This window comes from Phyllostomus discolor, chromosome 14, assembly GCF_004126475.2.
Source record: "Phyllostomus discolor isolate MPI-MPIP mPhyDis1 chromosome 14, mPhyDis1.pri.v3, whole genome shotgun sequence".
Lineage (NCBI taxonomy): Eukaryota > Metazoa > Chordata > Mammalia > Chiroptera > Phyllostomidae > Phyllostomus > Phyllostomus discolor.
In genome coordinates, this window is record NC_040916.2 from 27,798,155 (window position 1) to 27,821,577 (window position 23,423).

At 45.4% G+C, this 23,423-nt stretch overlaps 7 protein-coding genes, 1 long non-coding RNA gene and 1 pseudogene across 9 annotated transcripts; 6 read left to right on the top strand and 3 right to left on the bottom strand.

The window, feature by feature from the left end:
* Positions 1-11: 11 nt before the first annotated feature.
* On the top strand, positions 12-23,117 carry LOC114489528 (histone H2A type 1-H). Of its 2 annotated transcripts, XM_036015681.1 has the most exons (2): positions 12-575; positions 22,409-23,117. In XM_036015681.1, exons 1-2 carry the CDS (start codon positions 198-200, stop codon positions 22,415-22,417), a joined length of 387 nt encoding a protein of 128 aa, XP_035871574.1. In that variant the 5' UTR covers positions 12-197; the 3' UTR covers positions 22,418-23,117. The 2 variants fall into 2 exon arrangements, with proteins under 2 accessions (XP_035871574.1, XP_028359299.1); XM_028503498.2 differs by lacking the exon at positions 22,409-23,117 and having other exon boundaries at positions 74-729.
* On the top strand, positions 1,775-10,673 carry LOC114489542. Its single transcript, XM_036015739.1, has 3 exons — positions 1,775-2,196; positions 8,172-8,536; positions 10,029-10,673. Exons 1-3 carry the CDS (start codon positions 1,790-1,792, stop codon positions 10,559-10,561), a joined length of 1,305 nt encoding a protein of 434 aa, XP_035871632.1. The 5' UTR covers positions 1,775-1,789; the 3' UTR covers positions 10,562-10,673.
* On the top strand, positions 8,224-8,583 carry LOC114489524 (histone H4). Its single transcript, XM_028503493.2, has one exon. The coding sequence runs from the start codon at positions 8,239-8,241 to the stop codon at positions 8,548-8,550; it is 312 nt and encodes a 103-aa protein (XP_028359294.2). The 5' UTR covers positions 8,224-8,238; the 3' UTR covers positions 8,551-8,583.
* On the top strand, positions 13,489-14,336 carry H1-5 (H1.5 linker histone, cluster member). The gene has a single exon (XM_028503517.2). It carries the CDS (start codon positions 13,558-13,560, stop codon positions 14,236-14,238), a length of 681 nt encoding a protein of 226 aa, XP_028359318.1. The 5' UTR covers positions 13,489-13,557; the 3' UTR covers positions 14,239-14,336.
* On the bottom strand, positions 14,536-14,971 carry LOC118498228 (annotated as a pseudogene).
* LOC114489536 (histone H2B type 1-C/E/F/G/I) lies at positions 15,160-15,563 on the top strand. Its single transcript, XM_028503511.2, has one exon. It carries the CDS (start codon positions 15,178-15,180, stop codon positions 15,556-15,558), a length of 381 nt encoding a protein of 126 aa, XP_028359312.1. The 5' UTR covers positions 15,160-15,177; the 3' UTR covers positions 15,559-15,563.
* LOC118498214 lies at positions 17,931-19,521 on the bottom strand. The gene is made up of 2 exons (XR_004900742.1): positions 19,439-19,521; positions 17,931-18,392 (listed from the first exon to the last, which is right to left on the bottom strand). It is a non-coding gene; the product is annotated as an uncharacterized LOC118498214 (long non-coding RNA).
* LOC114489538 (histone H2B type 1-K) lies at positions 21,272-21,756 on the bottom strand. The gene has a single exon (XM_028503513.2). The coding sequence runs from the start codon at positions 21,724-21,726 to the stop codon at positions 21,346-21,348; it is 381 nt and encodes a 126-aa protein (XP_028359314.1). The 5' UTR covers positions 21,727-21,756; the 3' UTR covers positions 21,272-21,345.
* Positions 21,944-23,117, top strand: LOC114489532 (histone H2A type 1-H). The gene has a single exon (XM_028503504.2). It carries the CDS (start codon positions 22,031-22,033, stop codon positions 22,415-22,417), a length of 387 nt encoding a protein of 128 aa, XP_028359305.1. The 5' UTR covers positions 21,944-22,030; the 3' UTR covers positions 22,418-23,117.
* Positions 23,118-23,423: the final 306 nt, after the last annotated feature.

Below are 23,423 nucleotides of genomic sequence, written 5' to 3' on the forward strand. Positions count from 1 at the left end.
GTAACTCCAGAAACGTCACGTGAATATTGTCCAGTCAAGATACGCGTATTTCAGGACGAGGCTCCCATTGGTTGAGTGAACCGTAACTTCTCGCCAATGGCACAGGCTCCCTTTCGCGCCCAGCAGCGACCATAAATAAGGTGGCTTGGGGCGCCTCCGGCACACACTCAAGTTAGAGCGGAAGTGTCCTGCCTGTCATGTCTGGGCGCGGGAAGCAGGGCGGCAAGGCGCGCGCCAAGGCCAAGACGCGCTCGTCGCGGGCCGGGCTGCAGTTCCCCGTGGGCCGCGTGCACCGCCTGCTGCGCAAGGGCAACTACGCCGAGCGGGTCGGCGCCGGCGCGCCCGTGTACCTGGCGGCCGTGCTGGAGTACCTGACGGCCGAGATCCTGGAGCTGGCGGGCAACGCGGCGCGCGACAACAAGAAGACGCGCATCATCCCGCGCCACCTGCAGCTGGCCATCCGCAACGACGAGGAGCTCAACAAGCTGCTGGGCAAGGTGACCATCGCGCAGGGCGGCGTGCTGCCCAACATCCAGGCCGTGCTGCTGCCCAAGAAGACCGAGAGCCACCACAAGGCCAAGGGCAAGTGAACTGAAAGACCAGAATGTCTGTCTTAACCAAACCAAAGGCTCTTTTCAGAGCCACCCATATTTTTCTAAAAGGGCTTGCCTGTTCCCTATTTTAGCAGCTACTTGAAAACAACCTTTATCTCAATAACTCAACCAATAGGTGTCACTGAACAGTTTCAGAAACGCTAAAGTGACTCCCAATAAAAAATTTCTATAAGGTAAAAAAACAAACCCACTGTGGATTCTTTATGTAGGTAACAAGGCTATCCTGCAGGCCCTGAGGCTTGAACCAAGAGAAACATGAAAGGAAGAATAGTACTTGGTGAGAGATAAATAAGTGCAAGCCTGGTTAGTGAAAGGGTAATAAAACGACACTCTATTTCCCTGTTTAAGAGCTGTTTTGCATAATGCGACACTTCGCCTGCAGATTGACCAATTACAACCTTGCTGGGCCCTAGTGGATTGTAAATAGGAAAGCGTCAAGCCCTCGAGTCATATCCTCCAGGCAGAACTCACTCAAGGGTCCTACATGGCTTTAAAAAGGTATACAGTATTTTTTGTACCATTTACATGTTTGGGGATTTTTTCCTTAACCCCATTTTACATAAACCTCAGTTGAAGTTGTAAAATGGAGTAGAATTATATTAGAATGCTAGCTAGCGAAAACGTAACCATTGTGCAATTGAGTCAGATATAGAGAAAAAGCGTATAAACACTGTAAAAGTCTCTAAGTTTAAATAGAGAAATCAAGATTTCAACGTGAAATTAGCCTTCTTAAACTTGAATGAGGCTAAAAAAATTCCCTTAGCCAATCGCATGAAGCGCGCGCCTTTTCAAAAAGATCAAAGGAAAACCAGTTTCAAGTTCCAAAATTAAAATGTTTTATTTAGCAAACAAGATATATCATTGTAATATTTATATGAAATTCTACGGAGAAAGGCTAAAGAAAGTTGTAAAGAGAAAGCATAAAGACGGTACAGGGAGGAAAGGGTAGAAAACAGCCCCTGTTGAAAGGGTGGGTGGGAGGAAGAAGTTAGTTTCTGGTCTGAACGTCCCAGAGGCTGCTGCGATCAGAAAATGTGTGCCGCATCCAATACCTTCATTGGGAGATTTGACGGGCAGACACCTGGTCCAATCAGGGCTGGACTTGTCTTATATATACAAACACCAGTTGAAGCATCAGACTCATATTGTGTTTAAGGTCAGTATTTCTTTCTGCAATGGCCAGGACCAAGCAGACAGCGCGGAAGTCCACGGGCGGGAAGGCCCCGCGCAAGCAGCTGGCCACCAAGGCCGCCCGCAAGAGCGCGCCGGCTACCGGCGGCGTCAAGAAGCCGCACCGCTACCGGCCCGGCACCGTGGCCCTGCGCGAGATCCGCCGCTACCAGAAGTCCACCGAGCTGCTGATCCGCAAGCTGCCCTTCCAGCGCCTGGTGCGCGAGATCGCGCAGGACTTCAAGACCGACCTGCGCTTCCAGAGCTCGGCCGTCATGGCGCTGCAGGAGGCGTGCGAGGCCTACCTGGTGGGCCTGTTCGAGGACACCAATCTGTGCGCCATCCACGCCAAGCGCGTCACCATCATGCCCAAGGACATCCAGCTTGCGCGCCGCATTCGCGGAGAGAGGGCGTAAGCTTAACGCAAGTGGTAGTCTTGAACCCAAAGGCTCTTTTCAGAGCCACTTTATTCTCCCTGACAGTGGCTGTTGCACTTTCTGTAGGTGTTAGTAGCACGTTATTACAGAACTCAAAACGGGGAAGGGGGACCACAGCTCCTGCTAAGACCATAAGTATTTTTTTTTCATGCAAAAAATGCACTGAAGTATTGGCAAGGTCTCATATAGTCTTAATGATAAATTCCAGTTGCTGAGTAGCAGTTTGAGAGAACACCTCCATGCAGTTAAACTCACCCCTTGGGTCCTTAGATTTCCCACGTGTGAAAAGCAGAAAGAAGGGGTCCTCCCTCTGGAAAGGATTTGCCCAACATGTACACAAGGGGTTCAGTGTATAAGGTAACCGGCACCCCCCGCCCCCTTCCCCACCTTGGATATTTACAATCTGGCAGTAGAGTTCTGCTTAACTTAGCTTTCTTTCTTATGTCTTCCCCGCATGGGGAAGGGTACCTTGCACGTTTTAATTAATTGTTACGTGAAGAGCTGACTCATTTGAACTCGCCAAAAAAACAAAACAAAATTGGTTAGTGCTCATTCTGAGCAATAGTTCAGCAGTAGTTCCTGGTGACCCTATAGGATAAAGTTCTGAAATTTTACCTTCACAGCCATTCCAGGGCTTGATAGAAAATTAGCAAATGAGCCCTCTAGCTTTTTTTTTTTTTCCTTCTGGGATTGTAGTAGTGCAGACCCGTGTGAGCAACAGTCCTAGGCACGGTTCCAGGGAGATCTGGTTGCTGAGCCCTGGAAACTATCATATGACATCCTGGTGACCTCCCTGAGGTTGAAGCCACAGGGAGACCAGACCATTGGGGCCTTTCGTATCACTCATGCCTTACGTGACACTCGCATGTATGAAATACTAGCTCCAAGAGAGTGTTCAAGGCCAAATATTTGTTTTATTTTCTGTTGTATCCCTAGAATAAAAGAAAATGCCTAATGTACGGCAGGTGGTCAATAAATTGCAGTGAAATGAATGTTGCTAACTTGCCACCTTTTACATAGAAAGTGTCTCCCAGTCACAGGTAGTCAGTGCTTCCTACCTCCCAGGAATGTATTGCACATTTCATCCCAGATGCTTTTTGTTGCCACTTTTGTCACATGGAGAATAGATATAATACAGACAATTATATAAAGTTTTACAGTTTTCAAAGTATTTTTCACATGTATGTGAATCTGACAATAGCCCCCAGGGTCTAGTCAAGGCATTGCTATTCTATCTAGCTCTAGAAAAGTTTGTTTCCTCCAAAGGCCCTCAGGTGACAAAGCCAATGCAGGTTTCTCTTAACACACCTCACACCTTCTCTTAAGGGGAGGAGGCGGTGAGACTGAGCCCAATGGCAGTAGGAAAACAGGAGAATTAGGGTTTCTGTTTTTCATTCACCTAAGTGGACTGACAGAGGATTTATAGGAAATGTCAGTGCTGTGTTAGAAACTATGCTTTGAGTCTAGTAGTTTATTCCAACCTTGAAGGAAAAATGTCTGTTTTTAAGTGGAGGCAACGGAATGGCTAGCAATTACATGAAGAGTTTTTAAGCTTCATCTTTAATTACATACTGTAAATTAAAACAACAGTGACATACTAGACAACATCCAGCAGATTATCAAAATCAGAAAGTTGGGTTTACTAAGTATTGCTTGAGAGGTGGAGAAATTTTTATGTAATGGTTACTGATGGTAATACATTTTACACAAATGTTTTGAAGTACGTTTTTAAATTTAATCTTTATTGTATTTTCCCCATTACCATTTAGTCCCCTTATGCCCTTCTCCCTCCAAAGAATTTTCTAACTTCATAAAACTGTGTTTTACTAAGGCCTGTGCCACAAGAACCATACAGAGGATAAATCAAGAATATTCATCAAAATGTTATTTGTGATAGCAAAACAACAGAGGTAATTTAAGGGAGTGAATAAATAAAATATTCCCTTCTAGGATCAAGAAACAAATGGCAAAAGCAAGAGCTGAGCCCAAAGCCCAGTCAATCTTGCTGCTCTTATTCAGGTCACACCTGGACATCTGAGCCAGCATCTCCAACCGTTTTCTGTCTAGACTTCCAAACACCTAGAACAAACACCAAAACCAAAGGCACCAAATCTAAGTACTTTTTACATATGGTTTGCCGAACACCAGTCACTGAGTCCAGTCAGGCTTCTATGCCAGAATTCCACAAATGGGGCAGCTTAAACAGCAGAAAGTTTTTCTCACAGTTCTGCAAGGTGGCAAGTCCAAGAGCGGTGCTCTATCAGATTCAGTGTCTGGTAAGAGCCCGCTTTCTGGTACAAAGACAGGTATCTCTCTCTGTGTCCCCGTGGGGTGGAAGAGATGATGGATGTCCAGATCCTGTTATGGGGCTCTAATCCCAAGCAAGACAGCTTTGAGTTTATGACCAAAGCACCTTGCAGTGGCCCCATGTCTAAACACCGTTACTTTAGGGATTAGGTTTCAACATATGACTTTTGGTGGAACACAACTATTGCCTAGAGCAACCAGTCTGATTTTGAAGAACAGAAGTTTAGGAACTGTATTGTTAACCTCTGTCCCTGTTCTAAAGCCAGAGGGAGAGACAACAGAAGACCCCTACATTAGGGGATCTCCTTTTCATCCTGACTGTTGTTTTGTCAGTGTCCAACCCTGAAGATATTAGTAAGGGGAGGTGAATGAAAGAAAATCAAAGTTTCTGACAGGTATTGTTTGATATATTCCAGGCGTGGAAATCAGATAAATTAAGGGAAGTTTACAATGAAACATAAAGACCATTAGTGGTCATATGCACAAAATTGCAGAAACGTAGTAGAGTTGTAGGTAAAACAAGGAGGGAGTGTCGGGCATGAAAAGCTTTATAAATTCAATACTTTTGGGTCTTGAGAGAGTTTCAGGAGGAAGTAAGGGGTACCCCTGGAAATCAGTTTTGAGGCCATGAGCAGACAAGAACTTGACAGAGTGAACCTTAGAAAAGGAGTGGTGAGTAAGATGAGGGGAGGAGTCCAGGGAAGGCACTGGATTCTGTGTCTCCACATTTCTTTCATTGGTATTTATAGCACATGGAGACACTAGAAACTCAGGGAAGTTTAAGGATCAGAGCTGAGGTGGTGATTGCTCTCAGGTGGGAGCAAGAAGGGATGTTCCACGCTTCTATGCCTCATAGTTCAGTATGTGACCTGGACACAGAGGGTTGGGAGGGGAGAGCTGAGGATGTAAGTTCATGGAGTGGAAACTACTCCAAAGGGCTTAAGTGTGAGTGTGGATGTGTTTTGGGGACAGAAAAAATGAGAGGTATTAATTACTAGTAAGTAAAATAAGAACAAGAGGTAAGTACAAGAGACAACAAAACCTACCAGCCAATTCCAAAGCCTCAATCCAAACACACAAAATCAGGTGTCAATGAAATAAATATGAGGTATAACAAATTAAATATATGACACTGCTGAAAATGATTGACTCTAACACTTGAAACTAGGAACGTTAAAAAATTTTCAAGTAGACAAGTAAGCAACAGTTAGAACATTGCAAAGGAAAGCATAGCTCATTTATTTATCCAATTAAAGGAGAAGAGAATTCTATGAAATTTAAAACACTGCCAAATTTCTCTTGGAAAGAATATGTCCCCTGTCATGGGGGCGGGGGGAATAAACTATCCCAGTTATTCAACAAGAATTTATTGGGCAACTCGTGTCAATCATCATTATTACTTTCTGAAAAAGACAAAAAGAGAACATTTTAATAGTACTTCAACAGAGAGAATTACACCTTTGAGAAACATAGGAGTGAATGTCAGTATCATTTCCAGAGCAAAGCATTGTCACGTCACCAGATAATGGAGCCCTGGTAAATTTTCTCAGTGTTTCCAGAAACAACAATTGTAGTCCCCCTGCCATCTTTGGTGGACAACTTTCTAGACTCCCCAGTGGATGCCTGAGTTCCGAGAGACATTTTCCCCTGCTCTTCTACTCTCTAAGGAAACAGTGCATGAAAGCTGACCTTCCTCAAACAACTTTAGAAACCTAAAGTGTTTCTAACCAAGATGAAAAAATATATAAAAGTTGTCTCTCTCTCCCCCCAAGCAAAGGAAGAAAGGGAAAAGAGGGCAAAAGAATGCAGAGCAGGGAAGGAAAGGGGTAGACAGGCAAAGCTGAGAAGTGAGAATCCCCACCTTGAGCTTTTCATAATCAGGGGCATTACATGTAGTCAGACCCTTTACGGGCTGATTCAGTTAAGTTGCAACAGAAAGCACTTTGCATATGAGGCTTCACAAATAACCCAGATGATGCAATCACAGCCGTTGGAACAGGCCCCTTGGATCTAGCAATCACAGTCAGTCGTTCTATGGATGCTAAAGGGTGACAGAAGAAAAGAGCAAGGCCTGGCCCAGACAAAGGAATGGCCTTTCCAGACCTGGGGAAGCACAAAACACGGTAGAAGGAACAGCTGGACTGAAGAGTTTTCAATTAGGCTTTTATGTTTGTTTTATTTTTCATTTTCAGTTGACAAACAATATTATATGAGTTTCAGGTGTACAACATAGTGATTATACATTTACACGCCTTATGAACCGGTCACCCTAATAAGTCTAGTACCCATTTGATACCATAAATTGTTATTACAATGTTATGAACCATAATCCCTCAGCTATATTTACATCCCGGTGAGTATTTTTATAACTGGCAATTTCTATTTCTTTTATTTAAGACTTTATTTATTTACTTTTAAAGAGAGGGGGAGGGAGAGAGAGAGGGAAAGAAACATCAATGTGTGGTTGCCTCTCACATTCCCCCAACTGGAGACCTGGCCCACAACCCAGGCTCAGGCCCCAGCGGGATGGAACTGGCAAGCTTTCAGTCCACAGGCCTGTGCAATCCACTGAGCCTCACCAGCCAGGGTGCAATTGTATTTCTTTATCCTTTTGTCTCCAATCCCCCAAATCCCCTCCACACTGGCAAATATCAATTTTCCTCTGTATCTAGGAGTTGTTTCTATTTTTTTGTTCATTTATTTTTTAAATTCCACATATGAATGAAATCATATGGTATGTATTTGTCTTTATCTGTCTTATTTCACTGAGTATAATACCATCTAGGTCCATCCATGTTGTCACAAATGGAAGATTGGGTTCTTTTTTTTTAATGGTTGAGTAATAGTCTATTATATAACGTACGACATAGTAACACAGTTGTCTATTGATGGACACTTACATTGCTTCCATATCTTGGCTATTGTAAATAATGCTTCAAAGAACATAAAAGGATGTATATATCTTTTGAATACGTGTTTTGAATTTCTTCATATAAATACTCAGAGGTGGGATTACTATGTCATATGATAGTTTTACTTTAAATTTTTTGAGGAACCTCCATAACTTTTTCCACAGTGGCTGCACCAGTTTACAATCCCACCATCGGTGCACGAGGGTTCCCTTTTCTCCATATCCTCACCAACATTTGCTGTTTGTTGATTTATTGATGGTAGCCATTCTAACAGGTGCCAGGCGACATCTTATTGTGGCTTTAATTTCTTTTTTATAGTGTTATTGGTGTATGCAAATGAAACTGATTTCTGAATATTAGTTCTGTATTCTGCTACTTCACTAAATTTATGTGTTAGTTCTAATATCTTTTAGGTGTAATCATTAGGGGTCTGTGTACAGAGTATCCTGTCCTGTGCAATGAGTTTTACTTCTTACCTTCCAATTGGGATGCCTTTAACTTCTTGTCTGGCTGTGGTCGCTAAGACTATACTACGTGGAATAAAAATGGTGAGAGTGGACATCCTTGTCTTCTTCCTGAAAAATAAAGAAAAAGTTTTCAGCTCTTCATTTCTGAATACGACGTTAGCTGTAGTTTTTTTCTAAACCAAGCGGTTTAATGAAGCACCGCCCTTTTCATTTTCGGAAAAAGCGCGGGGCGGGAGGAAGCTGACCAGATACGTTTCCAAACAGGTCCGCTGAAGAAGTATATAAAGCACTGCGTGCAAGTCTCCAAAGGTTGGTTGTTCCATCTACAAACATGTCTGGTCGTGGTAAGGGTGGGAAGGGTCTCGGCAAAGGCGGCGCCAAGCGCCACCGCAAGGTGCTGCGCGACAACATCCAGGGCATCACCAAGCCCGCCATCCGGCGCCTGGCCCGCCGCGGCGGCGTCAAGCGCATCTCCGGCCTCATCTACGAGGAGACCCGCGGGGTGCTCAAGGTCTTCCTGGAGAACGTGATCCGCGACGCCGTCACCTACACGGAGCACGCCAAGCGCAAGACGGTCACGGCCATGGACGTGGTCTACGCGCTCAAGCGCCAGGGCCGCACCCTCTACGGTTTCGGCGGCTGAGTTATTCGTTCGCACCATGCTAGCTTTTTTTCTCAAAAGGCCCTTTTCAGGGCCGACCACTTTCTCTGGGAAAGAGCTGTGTGTTCACTGGTTTTTGTGGGAAATGTGCTGGAATGAAAGCAATCGGCATTTTCCGCTCTGGTAGTGGAAGGCACCGAGATAAGGCGTCCTTCTTCCTCTCCGGCGGGGACCTTAACCTTACTTGCTCCCTGTGGAAAGATCCACCACTGGCCACGTTTGGTGACTAGGCAGTTCCTAGTGGCGCACATCTCTGGAAGTGTCGCTTGCTTCCCAGGTCGTATTTATTGCATGGGAGCGTAGCAGCGTGGGGGTTTTAACAACCAGAAATGAGTCGTCCCCAGAAACCCACATTGACTAGAGCGGGTCATTGCTAGCAAAGTGAGTGGTAATTTCTAACGTGTTTCATCTGGGCGACGTCACAAGATCACGTTTAGGGTTGCCCTCCAGCTGCCTTCCTCCCAAACTGCCCTGGCTCCGAGGCGTAATGTCGCCACTATCCCCCGCACCGAGGTGGTTTGGGTTTAAAAAGAACTAGCGTGGTCTGCAGATTTCCGTTCTCAGGCTGGGACTCCCCCTAAACCCAAGGCTACTCAGTTTATAAGGTACCATTGAGTAGACAAAAGAGTCAGTGTTCTAATTCGGGTATCTAACTTCCTCTGAGCCCCCAGGCCTCACTTTGCTTTTGTGTAGGGGGAGCTCCCTCCCGCGGTCACAGCCCTCTCCGCTTCCCCCTCCTCCCTACTTACCACCACGGGCGCTGTTTGCCTACTCAGGCGCCCTCTACGGCCATTTCATTATGCAAAGTTCCTTCCAGCCACCCTGAAAATCTACTTAAAAGCTGTGGGCATTTTATAAAAGCCTTTGTTTCTCAGAGTACCTGCCTCAGGCTTCGTTAACATAAACTCTGGGAATTCAGTTAGGAACTTAAATTGTGTGACTTCTGCAGTTCAGGTGCATTTTGGTACCACCTGGCCTCCTCCGCATGCCCAGTATGTCTATCACCCACTAATGTGGTAAAGTCTGTGACTCAAATCTACGCTGCCTGTTTTGATACCTTTATTGTGTCCACTAAGTTCACGCTAGTATCAAAGGCCGAATAAATATCATCACGACTTTTTAGAGAGAAAATTGGCTAGCCTTTGTTTCTAAAATGAGCGATTCTTAAGGACGCTCAAGTTTGAGAAGGCCGGCGCGGCACGGTGGTTAAAAGTTGAAAGTACAATTCCTCCGTTTAACTTGTTCCTTTTCTCTTTCACGTTCATCAAACTATCAAGAAAACCATTATGACACTTTTTATTTAAAACAGTGCAAAAACTTCCCAAGTTTAAAGACGTTTCCTTAAGAACTTCTAATCATTCTAGAGAATTTTTTAAGACCAGTAAACTATTTTCTTAATACACTCTTGCTAGACTTAACAGGCGGGAAAATGTTTCCTCCTGAGAAGAGAGCCAAGAAGTAAATCGGCAGGGAGGAAGTGGGAGGAGCAGGTCCCGTCGAATCAGAGCGCGGGAGTCTCTATAAATATTGCGTTGGCCGTTTCCTCTGCTCTTTACCGTTAGGTTGTCGTCTCGGTGTCGATATGGCCCGGACGAAGCAGACGGCGCGCAAGTCCACGGGCGGGAAGGCCCCGCGCAAGCAGCTGGCCACCAAGGCCGCCCGCAAGAGCGCGCCGGCCACCGGCGGCGTCAAGAAGCCGCACCGCTACCGGCCCGGCACCGTGGCCCTGCGCGAGATCCGCCGCTACCAGAAGTCCACGGAGCTGCTGATCCGCAAGCTGCCCTTCCAGCGCCTGGTGCGCGAGATCGCGCAGGACTTCAAGACCGACCTGCGCTTCCAGAGCTCGGCCGTCATGGCGCTGCAGGAGGCGTGCGAGGCCTACCTGGTGGGCCTGTTCGAGGACACCAACCTGTGCGCCATCCACGCCAAGCGCGTCACCATCATGCCCAAGGACATCCAGCTCGCGCGCCGCATTCGCGGGGAGAGGGCTTAATTTCTTGGGTGTTCCACAGCTATACACTCCACCCCTAAAGGCTCTTTTCAGAGCCCATCAATTCTCATCGATAAAGAGCTGTTGGCTTTTCTGAAACATGGCCACTTTGAAAGGCTGCTTTTGAATTCCAGATTTCGGGGTGCAGAAGGTGTTGGGTACCGGCAGCAGACTGCCTGTAAACTTTGCTTCTACAATGACCTGTGGCTGTACTTGCTCGTTCTCTTACCCCGTGAAGACTGTAAAATGCTTTCTGAAGAAGTATTTCTAACAATGATTCGGCCAGTGTATAATTTAAACATACTTGGCTACGAGAAGCCGAGTGTGTTTAAATTATATATTTAATTTTTACAAAGTGTTCCAGTGTCTTGCTCACTTGCTTTTCTGCCATAACATTGAGTGTTAAAAACCGTTCTGGCTTTTGTTCCCATGTAGTGACAAATGAAGCTGTGAACTTTGTATACAACTGGAAAATGGAGAGATGACCTTAGAGCACCTGCAGGCTGTCATCTGTAAAATGCGTTCCCAATACCCCCCTAAATTGTAAGAACTTGGCCTAAGGGTCTCAAATATATGCTTGTCAAACTTGGAATTTCACGATTTTTCTTTTCAACTAGGGATTAAATCTGAGATGTCATTTTTAAAGCTGTTCTTTGTTTCCAGTCATAATTTGCTTTTTAACCACACTCAGCTGTTTATTTTGTCCAATATTTTCAGCTTTTTAGCCTCCTTGTGTTCTCTTCATATATGACTATCAATGCCTCACTGCTGCTCACCTTTGGGGGGGCACATCCCAACTCCAGGAGGGAGTGGAGTTATATGCAGGCAATTTTTCTCCAGAGAGTGTTGGTGAGCTCAGCTATTTGGGCCACTTCTTCCTGGTTTTGGATTTGCCCCCTCAGAGAGGTTTACTGGTATATCCCAACTATTGGCGCCTTAAGCTTTTTGAACGATCTCTGAACTGATTCAGCAAAAACTGCCTGATGGAGCCAGAAGCTTTTTCCTACAGATTAGTTTGGAGCTCTGTTCATAGCTGTCAGGCACAACTGGCTGTTTCTAGCTTCAGAAACTTCTCTCTCCACACCTGCTAGGGTTTTCCCATCATAATAGACCTAGCTGACCTGTATTCAAACCTCAGAGTCACCAACTGTTAGCTGTGTGACCTTTGACAAGTCACCCATCGTCTTTCCTAGCCTCAGCTTGTATAGGCATAAAAGGTGGCAAATGAGTTAAAAGCTGCACAGCATCCTTAGATAAGCTCCTGGCATTTAGTAAATGCTCCCTGTGCTTTAGCTCTTATTATACCTGTCTCTCCTGCACCTAAAGCATGGAGGAGTCTACCTCCCAAACCCCTAGATTTTCTAAAAGTTTTGTGATTGAAATAGTAGAAAGTGCTTGGTTAGAATATCTTCTTAAGATCTTTTCATTATACCGTAATTCCCATTGTCCTGAAAGAGGCAGGCTTGTAGCAGTATACCTCAGTGTCTGTCTCTGTGGATGAGTTCAGAACACAGTAAAAGGGCCAGATAGTAATTATTTTAAGTTTTGCTGGCCATGTGTGGTCTCCATTACATTTTTTTCTAACACAAAAAATCCAAACACCACTTTTAGCTTGAGGATCTTACAAAAACACCCCTGTCCCCATATGGCCATCCCTGGCTACAGCTTCAACTCCAGGACGCCCTTGAGAGAAGTGTATTGGCTATTTCATTATAAAGTATGTCACAGATAACACGAATTACTATGTATTACATCGGAGGTCACAATCATCGTTTGATGTCCCTTATCATCAGGCCAGGCACAAATTATTGTTTATTCCCCACCATAGGTTCCTTGCAAGTGAATAGCAAACTTCTCCACCTGCTATTTCAAACTCTAGGTCACTGACTCACTTCCATGGGATGTGAAGTTTTCCTGAATTCTGAGTTCAGGAAATGCACATTTCTCATAGAAGGTAGCCAATTATTATTTATTTTTATAAAATACAGGCTTATAGATGCTTAAAATGATACCGAAATTGATGTCTCCTATTTCCTTACAGACAAGAGTGTTCCCGATGGCACAATCTGGTAATGCTGATGGACATGATGGATGGGAAAAGCTCCTTGAAAATAGGAAAGTCCCATTAATGCGTTTGATGGCTACTGGAAGCCCTTGAAGAATTTTTTTGGCAGGTTCGAGTGTTTTCTAAAACATTTACCAGGCTAAACATTTTTTATCCTTATTTTAATAGATCTTGGTGGGAACTAAGGAGAGAATGCACCTAAATCAACTACACCAAATTTAGGATTTAATTTGAATGTAGGTCTTTGGATTTTGGCGCCAAAGTAATTTCTATCCCCCCTGCTGCAGCTGCACTTTTGTAAAATGCAAAATACCTGTCTCTAAAGTCATAGGTGCGTGGAAACACCTAGGAAGCAGGACTGGTCTTCAAAGTAAGGTCTAGGCCGTTAATGTGGGGCTGTAGTGCTGCCCTGAGCCTGTATTCCTCCCTGTGGTTAGAAACAAAGTTTATACCCTAGTGTCTTTCCTCTTTCTTCCTTTCTTTTAAGAAAAGTTCACTTGATACCCAGTACAAATTTTGACCCATGGAACTAAGTAGCACAGCGCCCTAAAGCAGGTGGACTTCTATGGAAGACCGAAACTTTTAAAAATATCTTTCATTGGTGATACATAATTAAAAAAAAAAAAAACCAAAAAACAACCCACAAACAAGTAAGTGTCCTGGAGACTGCTTTCCTACTTTGGTGTTTTAAATCGTCTCATTCCGTACCTCTGTTTTCAGTATTTAATCACATTTTTGGGATTAAGCAACACAATTAGGAACAGAATTTGGAAGTCCAACCGCTAAAGGCGGCCGCCCGAGGCTGGTGGATAGGACGCCCCACCAATCACAGCGCAGCCCTGCCTTATATAAGCCCGGGCCCTAGGCGGGCCGCACTACAAACTCGCTGTTTGGATTTTGAGTCACTCCTACTCTAGCAGCTCCTCCAATCGTCATGTCGGAAACCGCTCCTGCTGAGACCGCCGCCCCGGCGCCGACGGAGAAGTCTCCAGCTAAGAAGAAAGCGACCAAGAAGGCGGCGGGAGGGGGCGCAGCGAAGCGCAAAGCGTCCGGCCCACCGGTGTCGGAGCTGATCACCAAGGCCGTGGCAGCTTCCAAAGAGCGCAATGGCCTTTCCCTGGCGGCGCTCAAGAAGGCATTGGCTGCCGCGGGCTACGACGTGGACAAGAACAACAGCCGCATCAAGCTGGGCCTCAAGAGCCTGGTGAGCAAGGGCACCCTGGTGCAGACCAAGGGCACCGGCGCCTCGGGTTCCTTCAAGCTCAACAAGAAGGCTGCTTCTGGTGAGGCCAAGCCCAAAGCCAAGAAGGCTGGTGCGGCCAAGCCCCGTAAGCCTGCAGCGTCTACTCCTAAGAAGCCCAAAAAGGCTGCAGGGGCCAAGAAACCCGTCAAGAAGACTCCAAAGAAGGCGAAGAAGTCCGCGGCTGGTAGCGTCAAAAAGGTGGCCAAGAGCCCTAAGAAAGCCAAGGCCGCCGCAAAGCCCAAAAAGGCAGCCAAGAGTCCGGCTAAGCCCAAGGCTGTGAAGCCTAAGGCGGCCAAGCCTAAAGCCGCTAAGCCCAAGGTAGTCAAGCCGAAGGCGGCAAAGGCTAAGAAGGCGGTTCCGAAAAAGAAGTAGGAGGTGGGCCTTTTCAAAGGCATCGAAACCCAAAGGCTCTTTTCAGAGCCACCCCAGAGGTCTCTGGAAACAGCTGCGCACTCGAGAGCACTTAGGGTTGTCTTACCGTTGAGTTTGAATGCACGTTTGGGGACTTAAACGCCGTGTGCATTTGGTAGCGTGTGTACATATCAACACCAAGTTCCCCTCTCCCCCAAATACGACACCAGGTTTCTCTACCCCTACTATAAAATAGGAATGCGTAGCTCTTCCTGAAAATAATTAGGTGGCTCGGAAGAGAATCCTTGATCTGAGCCTTTACTTTTGTTCTTCCTGCGGCAGCCCCACGGCTTTGATGTAGGATACGATGCCGCCAGGCGAAATGGTCACTTTGCCCAGCACCTTGTTGAGAATGGCGCGCTGCACGTGGCGCGGAGTGATGACGCGCCTCCCCGCCCTGGGCAGCGTTTCTCGCCGCCGCCAGGTGAAGTGGCGCGTCGGCCCCGACAGGCTCCGCGCACTCGCCCTTGCGGAGCAGGCGGTGCACGCGGCCCACCCAGAAGTGCACCGGCACCCGCAACGAGCGCGTCTTCGCTTTAGCGCGCACCCTGCAGCCTTGTTTGCCGCCTGCGGGCATTTTGAGCTCTGTATTCTCACTATAACTATCTATAAAAATGGAAGTGCAGGGACGTTACCTTTAATAAACGTATTTCGGCGCGAAAAAGTAGATGTGTTCGTCATTAAGATGTCAGCTACATCTGAACCAATGAAAATGCAAACTTGGGATTCTTCCATTCTGATTGGACATCTAAAAAATTACGTTTTTCTGAATAGCCACCAATCACACACTCTTCAGTTTATCACCTTATTTGCATAAGAGCTTCTATATAAAACTGGGCGCGTCCCACCTTTGTCTAGTTCTTCCCTTTTTTCTTTACTTTGCCTCCTGTCTGCTCCACTATGCCCGAGCCGGCCAAGTCCGCGCCCGCCCCGAAGAAGGGCTCCAAGAAGGCCGTGACCAAGGCGCAGAAGAAGGACGGCAAGAAGCGCAAGCGCAGCCGCAAGGAGAGCTACTCGGTGTACGTGTACAAGGTGCTCAAGCAGGTGCACCCCGACACGGGCATCTCGTCCAAGGCCATGGGCATCATGAACTCCTTCGTGAACGACATCTTCGAGCGCATCGCGGGCGAGGCGTCGCGCCTGGCGCACTACAACAAGCGCTCGACCATCACGTCGCGGGAGATCCAGACGGCCGTGCGCCTGCTGCTGCCCGGGGAGCTGGCCAAGCACGCCGTGTCCGAGGGCACCAAGGCCGTCACCAAGTACACCAGCTCCAAGTAGACTCGGTACTACGGGTTTCCCTGCTAACACCAAAGGCTCTTTTAAGAGCCACTTAAGTCTTTTAAAGAGAACTGTTAAGTTTATATACTGGGGTACTGTAGATTCGCTGCAAAGACCAAGTTTCTGCTTCTTTTGATTCTGTTACTCCCTTACAATGTAGTGCGTGTTGTGGCAATCCTCAATGCAGTTTTCATGAATGTAGGCTAATAAGGATCAAGTTCATTAGCAGACAAGTGCAATAAGGAAAAGTACTTTCTATCGCAGAACAATCCAGTCACCTTCAAAAACCAAACTGGCTTCTGGTGTCTGTATACTGTTTTCGAGTGCTATATCCCTGATTTAATGTGTACCTAATAAAATTAGAGCTTGACACACTAAAAATAGTCTTATTCTCGGGTTTTTAAGGGGTGAGGTGGGGGGATAAGGTGGAGCAATGCTGCACCTTAAGCCCTTTTGCTGAGTGTTGATTTCCCAAATACTAAGTTAGAAAATACAAAGGAAAAAGAAAGCGAGAAACCAAGTTGTCTTTCGTATAAACCAGTGATAATCCAACACAGACACTGCAACTATAGTTTGAAATAAACTATGGATTTCCCTGGATGATTCTGTCCTGATTGGAGAATTCTGGGCAGTGATGCTTTGTGGGAGGGACTGCCATTTGGCCCACTTTCTCATTTCTGAATGAAATTATTCTTTATTGGAGGAGTTAGGTTTATTCCCTATTTTTCCTGTCAAATCTGCTCCATGTGTTTTTCTCTGTTTCTCTTGTGTGCGCTGTTTCTCTACTAATTGGATGAAATTTAAAAAATTAGAAAATAGAGCAAAAGGGGAAAGAAGGCACTGGGCACGATTGGTAGCTGCCGATGACTGCATCCCTGTCCTGGGGCTCTGCCTGTCCCTGTGGCTGTGGCAGCTGTCATTCAGTGGCACAAAGAGAAAAATAAACTAAAGGCCAAATGGGCCATTATGTATCCCCAATCATAAGTCAAAATCCATCTCTCCACATCAAGCCCTTAGGAATGGCCTAGGAACTCAAAACTATTTTGGTCTTTGTTCAGGATCAGCATGGAAAGGTTTCCACATCAAATTGTTTTTGCTGAAATTTGTTGATGATACCCTTTATTCAATTATGGTCCTCCAGTGGCTCAGCAATTTTACTCCCAGATTTTTACGTGAAAATATTCTGCACACTTGTAACTGGAGACATGCAACAGAGCAGTGCTGTTTTTAAAAGCAAAATACTAGAAGAAAGCACAGGTTCATGGCCAAAGGAAGAAATACATTTATTGAGGTCCATTCACACAGTATAGCAGAGAAAATGATTGAAATACACACACTCAGTTGAATTTTAGAAACGAATCTCAGAAGGTTGACATGGGGTAGTTTTTTATAAAGCTGGAAAATAAAACCAAATTTCTATTATGTAAGCATATAAACACATGTGTGTGATTTAAAAAATTTTAAGAGGTAGCTTCATGAATAAATGTTTTAAAATATGTTGACGGTGGATACCTCTGGGATACAGGCAGGCTCAGAGATAAATGCAGGTTGTACATAAGAACTCTCAAGCTTCCTCTATGTTATCATAAGGAAATCTGATAACTCCAAACCTAATAGTATTTCTCTAGGTAGTATTTCTTCCTTTTAGAAAGAAGGGGATGAAAGACTGACAGAGGCCAGGAAAAGATTCAGAAAACGGAAGATTCTGGCTACAATTAGTCAGCATCCAATCTTCCCCATGTCTGGTAAACTCCCTGTTTACCCAGCTTCTCACAAAACCTGACACCTCTGTGCAGGTGACATGTATGTGTTTGCATGCACATGCATGTATTCTAGAATTTCACTTATTTAAGGAACTGTGTGCATCTAACCCTCTTTCAATTCTGTTAAAAGGGAAATAACACTTTTTAAAATGTGTCTTCTCTCTTTCCATGACTCTGAAGATATTTGAGGACAGTGAAGTTACCATCACATTTGGGAGTTTTAAATCACTAATTTTTGAAACATATGTGCCTTTGATCCTATCCATTAGTGCACTAATGCAGATAATAAGCACCAAAATCTGGTATTGTTTTGCTTTTCAGAATGAGGGAAACAGCAGATAATATCGGGGGAGGAAATGGGAACAGGATTCAGAGGGAGTGAGTTACCTAAACACATATATCCTGGGCCTGGAGAATGTGTATACACGTGTACTTTGTACCAGGGACTGCTTGAATGACCTCGAACTGTCAGCAGGGAAGATGTGGAGAAGAATAGGGAGGAGGGTGCCCACAGTCTGCAGAACGAGAGGCACGTGCAGAAGGCTTTTGGGTCCCTCTAGATGAGGTTCATCTGTCACAGGTCCCTTTCACTCCAGTGTTTAGAAAGTGAAAATTCCTAAAATAAAAGGGAGAAAATGAACATAAACTCAGTCATCTAGATTAATTTATGCCCTTGCTGATCAGACTTGGGAACTGATTTTGGCCAGTCCCAACCAGGATGTCACTTTGTTGTTCTCCATTAGAATTTATACCTGGTAGCTGCAGGAATTCACATGATTTCCCCCAGATAATTTTTGTCAATATTTTTTTACACGGAGAACAATTTATAGAACAGAAAGAAACAGACTGGAGCATAGAAATAGATGAGAAAATCTGATCCTAAAGGACAGCTTTCTCCAAGCTGTCACCTAGGTAGACCGATGTTCTGCTCCATGCTTGCTAGCTGGGTACTTCAGTGAGCCTGTGATTCTCTTAATGGTCTACAAAATAGAGATGACAACAACAAGTCCCAGTTTTTTTTTTAGGACAACATGGGGTGATGTACACGGATTCCAAGCATGTTCTTGGGACCTGGGTGAGGTACACATGGAAAAGTTACGATGAACAGTATATTACATAGATTTTTTTCTTTCAACAAAATAATTACTAAAAAGTCTGAGAAACAAGTATGACTATAAATATTTTCTACAATGTGAGCTTCTTGAGTTATATAGATTTATATTTTCTGACAAATATAGCACAGTGGCTCAGTAAAATAATACATTAATTAAACCCACCATTTCCTGGACTTGTACCTAGTACCATGGAGATCCCAGAAAATTATGGTAAACAGTATGTAAACTCTGGTGTTTAAAATGTTTAAATAGAAAGCGAAGATGTCACTTTGTTTCTGCACCCTTAAATCTTTCTGTTTCAGCAACTGGTAAACTGCCAATTAGATACCTGCAGGCCATGGAATCTCCACTGACACCCACCCTGTCCCTTTAAATTTATAACAGAGAACAGGTCTCAAGCTCAAAGCAAGAGGCAGTAAGTAGTATTTAACTGGAACTGAATAATGTTTTTAAAAAACATTGTTCCGTAGTTACTTTCTGTCCATGGTCAGAGGTAGAAATTTTCACTAGGGTAGTGATATAAAGTTGTCTTTTAAAATATTATTTTCTAAAAAAAAAAAATTAAGTAAATAACAATTTAGATTGTATACAGATACAGCAAAAAGAAACCAATTGTGTACGTGGAAGTAAAATGACTGAAGTTTGAGCAATACTGAATAAGATATATGCAACCTCATAAAACAGGCGAATATTTTTGTTGTTTCTATATAAATGATATATCTATACCTATTACATGTGTATATAATTAAATATTAAAATATCTAAATATGTATTATACATAATTAATGTCAAATATCATTAATGTGATATTAATTTAATATTAACTGCTGTAGCAACTTGGAGTGAATATGAATCTGCAATGTGACAATCTGGGAAAGTTTCTTGAAAGAGGTATAACAAGGATCGAGCTTAAAAGAAAAGATTTTAGTTGGTATATTATTAACGAAATATGTGACACAGTGCTCCAAAATTTAGCAGTTTAAGACAGCAAACATTCATTACCTCACGGAGTTTCAGAGGGTCAGTAATGTGTACGCAGCTTGGCTGGGTGACTCTGGGTGGTTGCAGTCAAGGACTCGGATCGTCTAAAGGCTTGACTGGCACTGGAGCTTCCAAGGTCTAAGAAGAGACTCCCTTCTAATGTTATTGGCTGGAGGCCTCAGTTCCTCCCTGTGTGAGTGTCTGAAGGATCACTCATGCCAACGGCTGGCTTATGGAAGTCTCTCATCTGACCTTGGAAGTGACCTACCTTCTGCCACATGTGTAGGAAAGGCTCTGCAAGGGAGCAGTTTGCACAAAGTGGGTTACTGCCTGCTTTAGAGGCTGCTTCCCACAGATCAACCCTCCCAGCCACCACACCATCTGGAGGATTTCAAATATCCTTGATGCCCAAGTGCTCCTCTGATCAATTAAATCAGAATCTCTGGGGTTCGGTAGGTATTGATATTTTTTTCAAAATTTCATCAGCATAAAGCCGATCAAGTGAGAGAAGCCATTTCTTTATTACATTGTATGGACAGTGGAGAACAGCCATAAGGTCAATTTTAGGAAATAATCACACCATTGTGCGGCATCACAACAGTGGCAACCGTAGAAGCAGTGTTGACTGACGTAAAAAAAAGAAATGGACTAATATTAAGTCCTACAAATATTCTGCGTGTGTTCCCAGCCACCTCCTCTGGGCCAGAGGAAACAGTCACGGCCTTTGCAGAACTGTCTTTTGCTCCGTGAGCTCATAAATCCAGCCCAAATCGTGTGCCTTTTGTTCCCACAAGCCTGAGGCCTCCTGTCTTTCATGGAAAAAGACTGAGCAATAGCGAGAAATACAGTCAAGGCATTGATTTAAAATCTTACCTGATGGTCTGTCGATGCTAGGGACTTGTATTTCTGCATCGATCCCTGAACAAGTAGACTCGGCTCTGGAACGCCAGCCTGCACACCGGGAGACTGCGCTTCCGCCTGGGAGGAAATGCCTTCCTGCCTCTCCTTCTTAAATCAAAAAGGCTGCCTTTTCATTGAGAGTTTCTCCCTTATTCGAGAAGGGGAAACGGATTAAGAGTGAGATGAAGTGTGGAGCTGACCTACATTCTAAACCCCCCCCCCCCCCCCCCCAAACGTGGACAGTGTTCAAATTGCAGTGAACTGGAACCCCATCCTGGAAGGAGGTAACACCTTAAAACGAGTGAAGGTCCTGAAGCAGGATTAAAGCGCTCCTCCGCGGTGCTTCACCAGGAAGGAGATGGGGGTGGGCTGAGGGATTGTGGAGTCCTCGCCCAGGTACCCGCACCTGTACAGAAAGTACCAGAAGAGAAATTAAAACTGCTCATCCCTAACTGGTGAAAAGAGGTGATTAGTTATTTTTGAACTTCCTCTTTCTCCAACTTTATCCCAACACCACTAGGTTATTTTGCGCGAATGTAGGCCTAGAGTAAGGTGCATACCAGCACATACGTTACAAAAGAATAAGCAAAAGAAAACGGTAACTGGGGAGTGTCCCGTAATTCCATTTACGTGATCATCAGAAAGCATGGGGTGGGGGATGAAAACGGCGGTGTAACCTGTAGAGGAAGTTATCATTCAGCCAAAGATTCGCACTAGGAGTTAAAGAACACCTGAAATTTTCTAGTTAACAAATTTCCTCAAAGGAGGACTTTCAGTAATTGGAGCGTGAATGTTAAATGGAATGATCTTAAAAAAATTAAATTCCAGTGTTTTATGTCTGACAATTTCCTAAAGAATTGATAGCATTCTTAACCACATATCCCAATTACGAAGCATTTTCCAAAGAGCTCAGATTAAAAACTCTCTTTCCTACCTCTTGTACAAGATTGAGTGCTAGTTCTCTCAGAAATCTGCATGGCTCTGAAAACAGCCTTTGGGGTTGGGAGTCAAGCGGCTTCCCCGCGCGTCTACTTGGCGCTGGTGTATTTGGTGACCGCCTTGGTGCCCTCGGACACGGCGTGCTTGGCCAGCTCCCCGGGCAGCAGCAGGCGCACGGCCGTCTGGATCTCCCGCGACGTGATGGTCGAGCGCTTGTTGTAGTGCGCCAGGCGCGACGCCTCGCCCGCGATGCGCTCGAAGATGTCGTTCACGAACGAGTTCATGATGCCCATGGCCTTGGACGAGATGCCCGTGTCGGGGTGCACCTGCTTGAGCACCTTGTACACGTACACCGAGTAGCTCTCCTTGCGGCTGCGCTTGCGCTTCTTGCCGTCCTTCTTCTGCGCCTTGGTCACGGCCTTCTTGGAGCCCTTCTTCGGGGCGGGCGCGGACTTGGCCGGCTCGGGCATGGTCGCGAGAACCGCCAAGAAAGCGAAGAACAAGTGTAAGGTTGTGAGTGTCCTCTCGGTGCCCAGCCTCTCAAGGAAGCCGTGAGCAAAGTCGCGTCTGACTGGCGGTAACTCCAGAAACGTCACGTGAATATTGTCCAGTCAAGATACGCGTATTTCAGGACGAGGCTCCCATTGGTTAAGTGAACCGTAACTTCTCGCCAATGGCACAGGCTCCCTTTCGCGCCCAGCAGCGACCATAAATAAGGTGGCTTGGGGCGCCTCCGGCACACACTCAAGTTAGAGCGGAAGTGTCCTGCCTGTCATGTCTGGGCGCGGGAAGCAGGGCGGCAAGGCGCGCGCCAAGGCCAAGACGCGCTCGTCGCGGGCCGGGCTGCAGTTCCCCGTGGGCCGCGTGCACCGCCTGCTGCGCAAGGGCAACTACGCCGAGCGGGTCGGTGCCGGCGCGCCCGTGTACCTGGCGGCCGTGCTGGAGTACCTGACGGCCGAGATCCTGGAGCTGGCGGGCAACGCGGCGCGCGACAACAAGAAGACGCGCATCATCCCGCGCCACCTGCAGCTGGCCATCCGCAACGACGAGGAGCTCAACAAGCTGCTGGGCAAGGTGACCATCGCGCAGGGCGGCGTGCTGCCCAACATCCAGGCCGTGCTGCTGCCCAAGAAGACCGAGAGCCACCACAAGGCGAAGTAAGCAGCAAGTGTGGGAACGAGCAAACAAAAGGCTCTTTTCAGAGCCACTTCTGTAGTCACTGAAAAGGGAGCACGATTTTATTGCACCTCTGATCACTTTTATTTAGTTGCTAAAATTTGTGACAAGACTAGTAGTTCTTACTGAAGCTTTTTTTTTTTTTTGGCTTTCTCATTTCAGAAGTAGCATTTAGGCGCTTCTGTTAAATAACTGCTATATTATATTGGTATTAAAATAGGCTATAACTTCAAGCTCATGTTGAACCTAGAAGGTATTTTGACTCAAAATAGTCACCCAAGTCTTTCTGGAAATCAGCTGTAGCTTAAGTGACAGGTTACATCAAGTCCAAACATCTCTTGAGAGAACATAATGGTGATTTCTACAGAAAACCCACTGTCAGCAGGAAGGTCGCAGGTTATTAATATTTCGGGTGTTTCTGACAGCACTTGACTAATTCATACTACCAGACAGTACATTTATTACCATACTGGTATACCTAGATGTTCACGTGTTGTAACCAAGATCATACTAGTTTCTCCTAAGTGAATTCCAATAACACTTATAATAGATATCTGTATGTTGAAAAATGTAAACAAACTTTTTACTAAACCTGAGGCTGTTTTGGCAATAGAGACATCAGAGATTCTGGTATGTTTCTCATTTTTAAATTGGCATAGAAAGGTCTTTTTATTCTGGGTCTTGGGTTTATGCCACTCCCCATTTTGCCATGTCAAGTGTAGGGTAAGGGAGGCAGTTTGGCTTCCTCACCCAGGTGTCTGGGTAACAGGTTTGCAGTGTTCCCATCGCCTTGGAGGGGCCTGATAACTAATGTTCTCATAACCTTGAGACTGGGCCTGATAAACTGTTCCCATAATATGAAGTGGGCTTGCATAGGCAGAATTACGTTATATAATTTTCTGGCATTTTGCCGGCTTTGTTCACCTCTAGTACTTAAAGCAGTAGGGGCTTCCCACTAGTGACACGCAAGGGCACAGGTGCCACAAAGGGT